General features: G+C 34.4%; 1 protein-coding gene across 4 annotated transcripts in view; it reads right to left on the bottom strand.

Moving 5' to 3' along the window:
* Window positions 1-315: 315 nt before the first annotated feature.
* LRRCC1 (leucine rich repeat and coiled-coil centrosomal protein 1) overlaps window positions 316-13824 on the bottom strand; it is a 35746-nt gene continuing 22237 nt past the window's right edge. For all 4 annotated transcript variants that reach the window (XM_044914245.1, XM_044914246.1, XM_021688196.1 and 1 more), the window contains 10 exons: window positions 13165-13369; window positions 12119-12258; window positions 10092-10293; window positions 9518-9703; window positions 8569-8743; window positions 7527-7690; window positions 4638-4846; window positions 4405-4542; window positions 2582-2717; window positions 316-1031 (listed from right to left, as the gene is read on the bottom strand). In XM_044914245.1, the coding sequence (XP_044770180.1) occupies window positions 909-1031; window positions 2582-2717; window positions 4405-4542; window positions 4638-4846; window positions 7527-7690; window positions 8569-8743; window positions 9518-9703; window positions 10092-10293; window positions 12119-12258; window positions 13165-13369 (1678 nt within the window). In that variant the 3' untranslated portion in view covers window positions 316-908. The remainder of the gene's footprint in view (window positions 1032-2581; window positions 2718-4404; window positions 4543-4637; window positions 4847-7526; window positions 7691-8568; window positions 8744-9517; window positions 9704-10091; window positions 10294-12118; window positions 12259-13164; window positions 13370-13824) is intronic.

Raw genomic sequence — 13824 nt, 5'->3', positions numbered from 1 at the left:
GTACCTAGGTTTTTGTTCTGCATATATAGCAACGTAAGAGATGACAAAAATAAGAATTCTTTCAAATACAGTGATTAGAAGGGAAAACGAAGGTGGAACAGCAGTGTTCCTCTTGAAGAACAGATGATGTTTATGAAACCTTATATGTAATCTTTAATGAAGAAGTCATATGCATTATAAAAAAGGGGTCTTTAGGGACGCCTGGGTGGCTCAGTCGGTTAAGCAGCTGCCTTCGGCCCAGGTCATGATCCCAGGGTCCTGGGATCGAGTCCCATATCAGGCTCCTTGCTCAGCAGGGAACCTGCTTCTCCCTCTCTCTCCTTCTGCTTGTGCTCTCTCTGTCAAATAAATAAAACCTTAAAAAAAAAAAAAAGGGTCTTTATGAGTGATGTGGAGATGGCTACATATGCTTTGTAAAGAATGCCGTATCTTTTAACATACAGACTTCAAATACTTTTCAGCTACACTTATGAGCATTTAAAAAAAAATGGAGCTACGTCAACTAAAGGATGACCAATAAATATAATTAGTTCTTCATCAACACAATAAGGTAACAACAATGATGAAAATACTTTACCTCATATAGTCCAAATACTAATGTTAATTTCCATTTACATATTTGAAGACAAATGTGTAATTACCAAACAATGTATAGCACAGAAACAAGAAAGTGTTGTAACTCTGGTTATTTTGAGGTTTTTCTAGTACACATAATTATCAACAATTTATTATAAAAACCTACATATACAATTAAAAAATACTTGATCAAAAGTCTTTTAAAATATAATTAGAATGAAATGTTTAGAAAGAGACATTTCAAAGTCATAGCAGTTACTACTATTACAATATTTAATCATTTTTACAATAGGTCTGCTGTTCCATTTCAATTAAATTCATTCTCAGAACCATCACATTTCTTGCTGAATTTCAGTTAGAGCAAAAGCAAGTTGCCTAATTTTTTCTTCCATTGCTTTTTTGTTCTTGCATGTTTCCTGAAGAAGTTCACGCATTTCTTCTTCAACTCGATGAACCTAAATCAACATGTAAATTTTGCATTTAAATTTTTTAAAGAAAATATATTTTAAAAATGCATTCTGAAAGAAAAAGTCAAACTTCACTCTTAGAATTTTGTAACTTGTGGTATTCATTTAAAGCAAAGAGGTATGTATAATGTAACTTGTTCAAATACTAATACTGTACACAAAGTACTTACATTTAATATTGTCTAGATCTCACAGATTCTTATGATGAGCACACGGTAATTTATCTTAACTGTATTTTAGAGCTTAGAAAATTTGTTCAAGGTTGTGCAGTTTCTCAGTAGCACATATGAACAGAAACTCAGTCTTCTGACTTAATCTTTCCACTGTCCTGTGCTATGTATGAATGAGGAGTCATGAGTTCAACTAAAACATCAGTTCCTTATAGACTTTTAAAACTGAGATAACCTCCCTTCCCAAAGAAACACTTTAATCTGGCCTACTGCATTTCTAAAATTCCTGTTGGTTATAAATTACCATCTTTTTGAGAGATAATTATATCATTCCTTCCTAACCTATATTCTCCTAGGATTCTCTGTATTGTATACTATTAATTTTTGCTTGGAACTCTCTCTATGACACAACATTCCTAATAATGCTATCAATATGACTATTCCTTTCTGTTTACTTCCCTCTTCTGAATCTCTAATACAGACTTCCTAGTCTTTTTCCCTAGAAAACTATATTTCTCCTAATTTAAATTATCATCTTTATGTAATAATTTGTAATTTTTTTTCACGATTATCACACTTAAGCCCTGGTGCCATTTCTGTAACTCTCTAACATCCCTTTGCTATTACACCATATTGGCACCAGAGGTCCAAAATTAAACTCAATATTTTCCTTTCAGCTAAGGACCTAATCTTATGCTTTATTTGGTATTACCTGATGCACCCTTGTTAACACTTGGTAGATTATAAAGAAAACTTCTGAAACATCTGTTGACCTGGAATAAAATAAAGAACTACATTTTGAACAAGTTATACTTCCTTATTTATTGTCATTATTTCCAAAGACCTTGTTGCTTCTTTTTTTTTCCACACAGACTCCTGAGGGTTATGTCAACTAATCACACAACTGTCATTATAATTATATGGAGTTACTCTTTCTGTTTATGAACTCTTTCCCAGTTAGCAGATTTTCAATCTCTGTCTCACAGATATCTCAGTTTCTTACTGCTGCTTCAGAATCAAGGGAAAATGGAAATTTCTAACTGTCCACTCACCTAGTGGATCTCAACAGACGGGTCGTATCAAACCAAACAGGGGTTGCCTGTTGTGTTTTAAAAACACCTAGGCCTAACCAGAGACTTAGGAAATGAAAGTCTCTGAGGGGGAAGCTCATGCATGTGTATTATTAAAAAGCTCTATAGGTGATTCTGATGTCTACCTCTGATTTAACATCACCCTAACTTCCTCTGTCAATGATATTAAACGATATCATTCAAAACCATCAGTGATAGTCTAAAACCCTAATTAATAAAATACTCTTTGGAAACTTTTTCCAAAATAATGATGGATTGTACTTTTTATTTATAGTACCTTTAAATTTGCAGAATCAATGTATTTCTGCTTTTCACTTGCCAGTTGTATTATTTCAGCGTGATGAGCTTCAACAATTGCATCAACTTGTTTTTTAAAGGCATCATCCATACTATGAAGCTTTTCCACTGCATCCCTTAAAAATAAAACAAAAACTATCTATCTTTGTGCATAAAAATTAGGATTTTTTTTCTTCTTAGATGGCAACTCTTATATTCATATTTTAATGGAAGTATAACTCCATTAAGTGGCAAAGGGCTATCTTGGGTTCATCATCCAGTGGAATCTGTTAGTAACACAACAAGGTAGGGTAAAATCAATGAAAATTTGTTACACTTTCACCCTCTAAAAGTTAGAGTACTTGGGTTCTCATTTATTTTGAGTCTAATAATTTATAAGCACATTCCCAGATGACTATTATCAACCTTTATTTCCCCATAGGTTTGTAGTATGCTAATTTGAGAGGTATACACTATAGGAAGGTTTAAGTTTATGAATATGTATTGTATGTCTGACTTCTCTATGTTAATGCTTAACCGATAATACTCTATGTTAATAAAGACATTAAATAGTATTCACAAAATTTATTGCTAAAAGTTTCTTAGAGGCACAGAACGAATTCCTTTATATTAAATGTGAATAATTTTATTAAAAAAGTTAAGTCCATAATGAACACATTTTCTGCTTTTGGTATAGCCCATAGTAATAATGGATTGAACATTAGGGTCCATGAATCAAGTCTTTTTTATTCCCAGTTGCAACACTTAGTAGCCATATGACTTAAGGGCAAGTCACAAACTCTGCATTTAAGTTTTCAACTAACTATAAAACAGGATAATCCTACCTGCTCTGCCAACCTCACAGAACTACTGCTGGGTTCAAATTAAGATATAAGAAAAAAAATCAATTTATATATCATAAAAAGCTATATAAATAAATGTTTTTATTAAAATTCTATTAAGTCAAAAATCATATATACTAATCTTAGTCATAAAAGCATTAATGTGTAAAATAAAAAAAAATCAGGTCTTTACTGTTTTGTGATTAACACAACAATAAACAATGTAATATAAGAGATTCTGAAAACTATCAGGCTTTATGATTTATATTAAAGTTTAGGAACTGCTATTTATCAGAAATGATTATTTCTGGGCACCTGGGTGGCTCAGTTGGTTAAGCGACTGCCTTCAGCTCAGGTCATGATCCTGGAGTCCCGGGATCTAGTCCCCCATCAGGCTCCCTGCTCAGCGGGGGGTCTGCTTCTCCCTCTGACCCTCCTCCCTCTCATGCTCTCTGTCTCTCATTCTCTCTCTCTCTCAAATAAATAAATAAAATCTTAAAAAAAAAAAAAAGAAATGATTATTTCTTTTAGGATATAAAAGACTCCAAATTATGACAGGCAGGAGAGAAAATTACAACAGGTTCCAAGCCAAAGTCCCTGTATTATTGCTGGTTGAAAGCAAAGTGGAACAGGGTCTGTTAGCAGACAAACAAGTAACTGTATTATCAATTAAAACTTTCTATAGAGTATAATTAGTATTTTTCCACAGCAATTATTATGTGTCAGGCACTAAGTAACTCATACAAGCCATATATATACATGAATATACATATACACAAAATTTAAACCTCACATCAGACATTGGAGGTAGGAACTATTATCTATATTTTATAGATAGAATGGAAGTAAATTACTTTGCAAATAACTAAGTCCAACATGTGTTTAGTCCTTTTCTCTGTCCTTCTTTTTACATTACCTCACCCATCCCAATTCAGTGTTTATGTTTAAAGATCTCTCACATACTTTGGGACTTAGTGCTTACTTTTGTAGTTCAATACTTTTGTCTCTTTCTGCTTTAAGTTTCCTTTCCTTGTTTTCAAATTTTTCTTTCACTTCTTTTACTTGCATTTCAAGATGACTTAGAAGCTCTCCTTTATCATGCCATTTCTGATTAAGTGTACTAATATGAAAAAAAAAAAACCAATTTAAAAAACAAAACTGGTTATATGAAATTATTTAGCCACATTTTATTTCTCAACAGGAAATACTATTTACCTGTAAGCTTTTCTAATTTCTTCAAGTTCTAACTCCTTTACTTTCAACTGTTGTTTTAGTTTTTCTTTTCTTTCATTGTGTCTTTCCAGTTTTTCAATTATGTCATCTAGTTGTGAAGATTTTTCATCAAGTTGTTCTTGAGTACATTTTTGTATTTCAGTGATCTTTTCTTGTAATATTTTGATTTGTTCTTCTCTTTCTTGTACACACTTCAAGAAAAAAAATCAGCACTTTACTTTTATCAACCCTAAATGTCTCATTTCCTAAATTAGATATGGTTTAAAATTATTCTAAAAACTACAAATTAAAAAAATAAATTGAGGGCACCTGGGTGGCTCAATTGGTTAAGCATCTGCTTTCAGCTCAGGTCATGATCTCGGGTCCTGGCATCCTGGGATCAAGCCCTGTGTCGGGCTCCCTGCTCAGTGGGGAGCCTGCTTCTCCCTCTCCCTCTGCCCCTCCCCCCCGCTTGTGCTCTTTCTCTCTAATAAGTAAATAAAATCTTAAAAAATAAATAAATAAACTGAATATTTATTGAGTGTTTTCAAAGAGATTTACAGGACATACCCTTAAGGCAGACGCTTAACCTACTGAGCCACCCAGGTGCCCCTACAGGACATTTTTAAATCACAATCAATAAGAAACATCACTACTATTTTAAGTGCTGTTAACAAAAATAAGAGTTTTATTCCCTTCACATTTTTTATGTCAGTGAGTTAGGCAATTATCAATCATAAAGGGAGAGAGAAGGAAAAGAAAGCAGCACAATAAAATTTTCAATTATCGCAATTTTGCATTTGAAAAGATGATTTCATGACAGAAACAGAAAACTCTGAGTGGATGACTGATACAGCAAAGACTGATATTCACAGTGTATGTCATGGCACAAATTAAACTGCTATTTCTACTGTGCTAAACATAAGTGCTTTCTGCATCAGGATGAGCAAATACTTTACTTCAAAATAAAGTATGATTTTATCACTATTAAAATGTCACATAAAAACAGGTTTTATATTTCCCCAAAACATTTTTTATTCTATCTTCTGTACCATGAACCAGACTTCATCCTGTATTTACATACTATAAATCAGGGGATAATGAAAGATCAAAACTACCATAGGCACTGTTAAAAGTTTGCAAGTACTAGGCCTCATATAGGTTATTTATTCCAGTGAACATTTGTTTGCTTTACGTGGGCATGCCTGGATGTCGGGATGAGCCCCACATCGGGCTCCCTGCTCTGTGGGAAGCCTGCTTCTCCCTCTCCCACTTCCCCTGCTTGTGTTCCCTCTCTCGCTGTGTCTCTCCCTGTCAGATAAATAAAATCTTAAAAAAAAAAAAAAAAAAGCAGCAGTCTTCCGTGGAAGTAGCTTTGTCAAAAACAATGTATTATACCCAGAGTATCATCTGCTTTGCCCTGTGAAACTTAAAAGCAAATCACAAGTCTTTGTGTTTCATATTTAGCTTAACTCAAAGGAAAATATGCTTGGCTAGATTTTTAAAATAAGAAAAAAGGCTTACTGCTAAAAAAATTTCAATAATTTTCCCTGCTGCTTGGCATGTATGACATATATATTTGAATTTTTGGATATACTGAAACCAAATTTCAATTGAGGAGTACCGATATAATTGTTTAGGGTGGTATAGTTCAGGCATTCATAGCCTAAATCTAGCTATGGATATGGCAACATTGTGATAAATGATGATTTTCTGTACTTGATAAAGTTCTCAAGGAATTTTTTAAAAAGTGACTAAGAAAAAGAAAAATAAATCTTAGGCCGTTATAGCTACTCTGAAGAATGAGTTAATGGGTGGTAATCTCATTTAGCAGTTTCTTAACTCTTTTCTCCATTTTTATATTTTAAGAGATAATCTCTCGGAGAAAAATTTGGAGATCAAATTTGATTCAGTGCTCAAGATAACTAAAAAAATTCCTCTGAAATTTTTCATGTAACATACTTTGAAGCAAGCAATCCTGTTAGTATCTCTCTTAAGATAGGCCATATTGGGGGATGCCTGGGTGTCTCAGTCGGTTAGGCGTTTGCCCCTGGCTCGGGTCGTGGTCCCGGGGTCCTGGGATCGAGTCCCGCATCGGGCTCCTTGCTCAGCGGGGAGCCTGCTTCTCCCTCTGCCTGCTGCTCCCCCTGCTTGTGTTCCCTTCTTGCGTGCGCACGCTCTCTCTGACAAATAAGTAAAATCTTAAAAAAAAAAAAAAAAAAAAAAAAAGGCCATATTGGGGCGCCTGGGTGGTTCAGTCGTTAGGTGTCTGCCTTCAGCTCAGGTCATGATCTCAGGGTCCTGGGATCAAGCCCCACATCGGGCTCCCTGCTCGGCGGGAAGCCTGCTTCTCCCTCTCCCACTCCCCCGCCTGTGTTCCTGCTCTGGTTATCTCTCTCTCTGTGTCAAATAAATAAAATCTTAAAAAAAAAAAAAAAAAGATAGGCCATATTGAAGAGGGTAAAAAAATGGTTTCCCCTGGGAAATTTATTTTTAAATATAGAGTAGTTGGTTTTGTCATAATTTTGAGATGTGATTTAGCAATACTGGGACATCCTAAACAATGCTCTAAAAGGATATTTTAAACATATAAAACAGGAATTTTCTTAAGATTCCTAACCCTTTATTGACACTATTTTCAGTTATTTCACAGGCCATAATAACATCATCCCATAAAATTTTGAGGTAAAAGTAATTTAAAATTAATAAATAAATGCCATACAGTCCTTTTAAAAGGCAAAGGGCATATTTCATACAAGGAAACACATGACAATCTGTCCCAAATTCCACAACAGCTTGGATTCATTGAGATAGATATTTATTTGATAATTTGATCCACTGGTTTACAAATCTGCCACATGCTCTTTTCCCAAAATAAAGTATCAAACTTACAGTTTTTAATTTTCCAATGGTTTCAGTTTGGTCTTCTATGATTTTGCACTTAATTCTTAATGCATCATTATCACATTCATTTGCCTTTCTCAGAGACTCATTCTCTCTACATAAACTTTCAATTTGTGCCTCTAATTTCCCACGATCTAAGGCTAGAGATGATCCTGAGAAATAAACATCAGCAGTAACAAACTTTAAAAGACCTTGGAAGATTTGTATTTTATGAACATCTAATTTAACAATGTGTAATACAGTAAATAAAAAGAAAAACTGAATAAAAAAACAATATAAAGCGTAACAGAAAGGAAAGGGGAAGAGAACTAAAAGGTCTTTTAAACACCCATGGTTATTTGGAAAACCTAAAATTACAAATCAAGAACAAGTAACTCAGACATGTAGTATTTAACTGGTGAAGTTATGGCATTCAAACAAAAAAATCATATTCAAGATTCTTACATGTAATGGACAAATAAGCAATTCTCCATTAAAACCAACATCTAGCTATTCATAATTTGTAAAGTATCTACAAATGCCAGAAAACTGTGTCTATCTCTTGCTTCATAGTGACGGGAAAAGAAAGGAGACTAAGAGTAAATTAACCTAAACCTAAAGTGGTTTTCATTCATACACTATCTCACATTTCTCCATGCATAACAAGGTAAGTGTCACCAACATTTTTAGAAAAAACTGAGTACTGTGTACTATACAAATAATTTAAACGCACCGTATAAGAAAGAATTATTTCAATGACTTAGTTGTAGCACTGTAAAGGTAGACCTGTTCAGAAAAGTAGCCAAATTATATTGGGAAGAAAACCAACAACAACAAAAAAATCAGAGCTGTAACTTCCTAACTCATGTAATAAATTCACATCTTAGGAGGCATTTCATTTGGCTGTACCTACTTATCCTTCCATATAAAGTATCACTTTCTTTTTTGGTGTGTCTTAGGCAGAGTTAATAAGCCCCTCCTTTTCTCAATACCCAGATTTGTTGATTTAGAAGAATGGGCTATTTTCGCTTTGAAAATTTGAAAATTTTACCCTGTTGTGCCAGCTCATGCCCCCATACTTTTCTTTCTGTCCTCAAACCATAAATTAGTGATTCCTTGGCGGCTAGCTCAGAAATAAGCTGGACTTTTTCATGCTTGAGAAGTTCTATTTGAATACTCTTCTGCTTGTCATCTTCAATCAAGATTTCAAGGGTGTTGATTTGATTCTGTACATCCCCAGAAACATTGGGGGGAGGAAAGCAAAGTAATTATTACATTTAAGTGCTTATTTTTTACTTTTTGCATTTTACTAGAAAAAATCTTTAAGCAAATAAATGCATAGTAAATGCTCCTAAATTTTACATCAGAAAAAGTTTTAATTTTATTAGAGACTGATATAGGTTGTAAAATAAAAAGTCAAAATTTAAGAGACTATCCCTTTAAAATCTCAGAATTTTATTCTAGTAACAGTATCTTAAAAGAGTAACTACACATGGAATACTCAAAATTTCTCATCAAGCATTTATATCAATAATCTAAAGGACACTTTCAGGAATTAAGTTCCTTTGGGCAAAATACCACTAATGTTTGAAATTGAGACAAAAGCACTAAAAAATTTAAAAATTATTACAGCTAGGTATATCTAAAATAACCATGACCACCACAAAATTATCAGCAATTCACGTGGTGTTTCCCAAACTCAGGTTACCATCTGAGTATCACCATCACAATTTTTGCTGTATCACTGTACAACTGGCACCTATTTCCTTAGTACACTTCTTAAATTCACTTATTTTACTTAAATACTATTTTAGTGTAAGCAATACAATCTGTGAAATCATGGTTTAATCCCCTAGTTATATTACTTTTCTCATACACCTCAGATACATAATTAGCATTATTAGAAGTTTGTAATTGTGTTACTTCCTAAAATTGTCAGGATATACTTGAGACTATGACATAAAAAATTAAAAAGAAAATATAATGTTACAATGTTTTACCTGTAAATTTGCTGCTGTTTCCTGTTTCAATTTCGAAACTTCTGCAAGTTTTATTTTTTGCTCCTTCACCATACAGGTCAGATCTTTAATTAAAGAGGAAGATTCATTTTCTTTTCGTTGAGCCCAAACAAGAGCATGCTTGCTCTTTGCTAACTCAGTTGCAACATTTTCAAAACCATCTTTAACCTATATTTCAAAATTGCATTATAAATAGCAGTTCTCCAAATATTTAGAAACTATTTGTTTCTGTAGCTGTTCTAATAAAACTTTATTTAAAAAATAGGCCCAGGGGCTTTAGTTTGCCAATCCCTGCTCTATAGTAAGAGAAGAATTCAGGCTGCCCAATTCCTACTCTAGTGCTTTTACTTGACCATTTATAATCTTAGTTTTTGCAACAGCACTGAAGAGTAGCTATTATTTATGTAAAGAAACTAAGGTGCTAAGAATTTAAGTAATTTGCTTAAAATCATATAGCCAATGTGTAAATAGAGCTAGAATCCTAAAGTATAGTCCTCTCATCCAGACATATCTTGCTGATGCTGTTTTCAATAAAAAGCTAGATGCTAATTCTTACATCTTTAAATCTTCTGGCTTCAACAGTCAAAGCAATACGGAATTCATTTTCTAAATCCATATACTGTTGGTTTAATGTATCAATTTTTTCTTGGTATTCTTTTATATCTTGCTCATGCTTTCTTTCTTCTTTAGCTACTTCTTTAGCTAAGGCTTCCTGGAACTCAGCATCACTGAGAAACTCCCTTGTTTCAAGTTCTTTCCTGGAATGCAAAAACAAAAATCACAGGATGCTATTTCACCTGGAAAGAAAAACTTTCAAGGTCTTTAAATAGTTGTTAAAATAGTGTATATTCTCTATTTGTAATTTAAAATCAGCTCCTAACTTTGGAGCAAAGAAACTGGCACATGATGGTAGAGGAAGAATATGAGTTTCATTTGATTGTATATTCAGTGGTGATGGGGATAAAAGGAGTATGCCATATTTAAACTGAGATAGTCCAGAGTCATTGTATGGCTTCTAAAATTCTTTTTTTTTTTTTTTTTAATGATTTTATTTATTTGACAGAGAGAAACACAGCGAGAGAGGGAACACAAGCAGAGGGAGGGGGAGAGGGAGAAGCAGGCTTCCTGCCGAGCAGAGAGCCCGATGCGGGGCTCGATCCCAGCACCCTGGGATCACGACCTGAGCCGAAGGCAGACGCTTAACAACTGAGCCACCCAGGCGCCCCAGCTTCTAAAATTCTTTAGGTGCATTTGTAGAAGTCAAATTCTACTTCACTATATCCTCTACTTTGGCTGAATCTTTGATATACAACTAATACAGTCTGACCGTTACTGGTGGTTGGTTAATAGAAAAAAAATCAGTTAAAGTGTGAAATTATTCACCAATCTTTTGATATACAGGGCAAGTTTATTTTTATTTAAATGTGAGTTCATTCTTTAGAGTTCTCCACTATTTTTCCTGAGTAAGTCAAACCCGTAATACAAAATCCATTATTTCTAGTTTTGGTTTCTTTAAACTAGAACAAGAAGTTAAAATATATTTGTAAAGGAAACTCAGTGCAAAATTTTAATTTTTACAATCATCTCCCCCAGTCTTTATTACAGTCATTCTGCCCCTGCATGTGATGACAATCTTCCCCAGAACATCAAAATTTAATTTATAATTAAAAAACTCATTTATGTAAGGGTAAAAACAAAACAGGTTTTTGGAACAAACACAATTAACCCATGGCAAATACACAATTCAACTGGTAGGGCAGTAAGTAGATAACTAGCTGCAAGTGTTCAAATTATTGTGGATTCCACAGAACAGGTATGGCACACTACAACTGACAGGCCAAATCTGGCCTGAGACTCTTTTTGGGAAATAAACTTTTATTGGAACACAGCCATGCCCATTTGTTTACATATTTCCTATGGCTACTTTTTTTACTACCAAAATATAGTTTGGTATGGCCTGAAAAGCCTGAAATATTTTCTATCTGGCCCTTCATAAAAAAAAGTTTGTTGACTCCTGCACCTCAGAGAATAAAGACTATTGATTAATAGGTAGTTACTAGGAGGTCAATTAAAACAGTTTTCTCTGTATTACAATGACCAATTTTTGGTTGGGTTTGGAAAAATACAAAATAAGCGTCATTGTTATAAGCTCTTACCTCAATAAAGCCACCTATTTGTTTTTAAGCTACTAGTTCTTAATGTAAGACTGATTTCAATGCATACATAAACATGTTATTTTTCACAAACTAATTGTTAGATTTCACCACTGATCAATCAGTCTAGTTTTAGGTAAAGGAGTAGGGTAGGGAGAAGAAACTTTTCTTTTTCTATTTTTAAATGTCATTATTTGGGGCGCCTGGGTGGCTCAGTCAGTTAAGTATCTGCCTTCGGTTCAAGTCATGATCCCAGGGTCCTGGGACTGAGCCCCGCGACTGGCTCCCTGCTTAGTGGGGAGTCTGCTTCTCCCTCTGCCTCTCCTCCTACTTGTGTACATGTGCATGTGCACGCACGAGCGTGCTCTCAAATAAAAATAAATCTTTAAAAAAAAAAAGTCATTATTTTCCTGATATATCTTTCATTTACCTGTGTTCTTGTTCTTTCAATGCAAGAAGTTCATGAAGCTGCTGTACTTGTTCCTTTTCTTGATGAAGAGAAGTTCTAAGTAAGTTTATTTCTGTATCAGCAGCGGCAGCTTTGAGCTCCACCTCTTGGATAAGTCGCATCTGAGTAAATATACACAATTACAGTATTTAGAGAATACTCTCCCTGCTTCTATTTTAATGCCAGTTCTCCAAAGAAAAGTGCCTTCTCAGTAGGAGCTGGTGACTAAGTTGATTTTCAAAATTTATTAAATTAATGATGCTACGGTCCCATAAAATATAGCCTTAGAAGCATCAAACACACTAGCATTATCTATAGCTTAATTACATCATAGATGTCAATAATTTCCACTCAGAAAGTATGAAAATGAAATCTTCAGGCTCCCTAAAGACTTTTAAAACCTGGCTCTCATAATACAACCCTAATCACCTACAATATTTCCACCAACTGTTCTTATAACTGCTTTGTGAGGGCTAGTCAGGAATAATTCCACAGTGGGGGGGGGGCAGGGGGGGGGGGGGGCGCAGTGTGGTGTGTGTGTCCGTCAGTCCTGGCTGGCTCAGTTGGTAGAGCACGCGACTCTTGATCCTGGGGTTGTAAGTTCGAGCCCCATGTTGGCTGTAGAGACTATTTAAAAATAAAATCTTCAAAAAGAAAAGAAAGAATTCCACAGGAATTGTTACTTTTTTTTTTTTTTTAAAGATTTTATTTATTTATTTGACAGAGACAGAGACAGCGAGAGCAGGAACACAAGCAGGGGGAGTGGGAGAGTCTGAGAGGCAGGCTTCCCGCCGAGCAGGGAGCCCGATGCGGGGCTCGATCCCAGGACTCTGGGATCATGACCTGAGCCAAAGGCAGACGCTTAACGACTGAGCCACCCAGGCGCCCCGGAATTGTTACATTTAAATGAATTTTTGCATATACCCTAATATCTTTTAAGTTTACTCTGTAACAATATAATTTGTTTCAAGATAAAACTATGAATTTGTGTTAATTCATATGACGGATAGATTAAAAGAGAGAAGTACCTGTGCTGCTTGCTGTTGCCCTTTTTGCCTCTCCATTTTTTCTAATGCTTTTTCCAGGGTTCTTAAGTGTCTAATGTGATCCTCTTGTTGATCTCTTGCTTTAATTAATTCAATAGTTAGTTTTTTAATTTCATTTTGAAGTTTGTGAACCATAACTTCGAGTTGTACTTTGGAATTTCTCTCTTTAAAAATAATTTCCCTTAGCCTAAAGCAGAAATCAAATGTGGCTTTAAGTATATATTATGCATACAAAAGGATAAAAATTGTAGTTAACATTAAAGGTTACAATAAAGAGGAAGATTTGAAGTATGTTTCAAACACTCATTAGGTAAAAATGGCTGAAAAACAGTGTAATATGCTTCTCTCCCATCCCTGAAACTAACACTCTGCCCAAAGGGAAAACATTCTATATAAATTAATGAAACTTTATCTTATATGAACTTTACTATTCAACAGCAAAACTCTACTGAACACCTAATTTGTTTCAGACACTGTGCTAGGTATGGGCTTAAAAGCAAACAAGATGGATTAAGATAAAGCCTGTGCCTTCAAGGAGTTCAACATCTAAGAGAGGGAACAGACATGGATACAGTTATAAAGCTATAAGAGAGATATGATATATAAATAGATGACTGGAAGTCAACTTAGACTTCCTTGTAT

Source organism: Neomonachus schauinslandi, chromosome 4 (genome assembly GCF_002201575.2).
Source record: "Neomonachus schauinslandi chromosome 4, ASM220157v2, whole genome shotgun sequence".
NCBI classification, from domain to species: Eukaryota; Metazoa; Chordata; class Mammalia; order Carnivora; family Phocidae; genus Neomonachus; species Neomonachus schauinslandi.
This window is presented reverse-complemented; position numbering and strand designations above follow the sequence as displayed.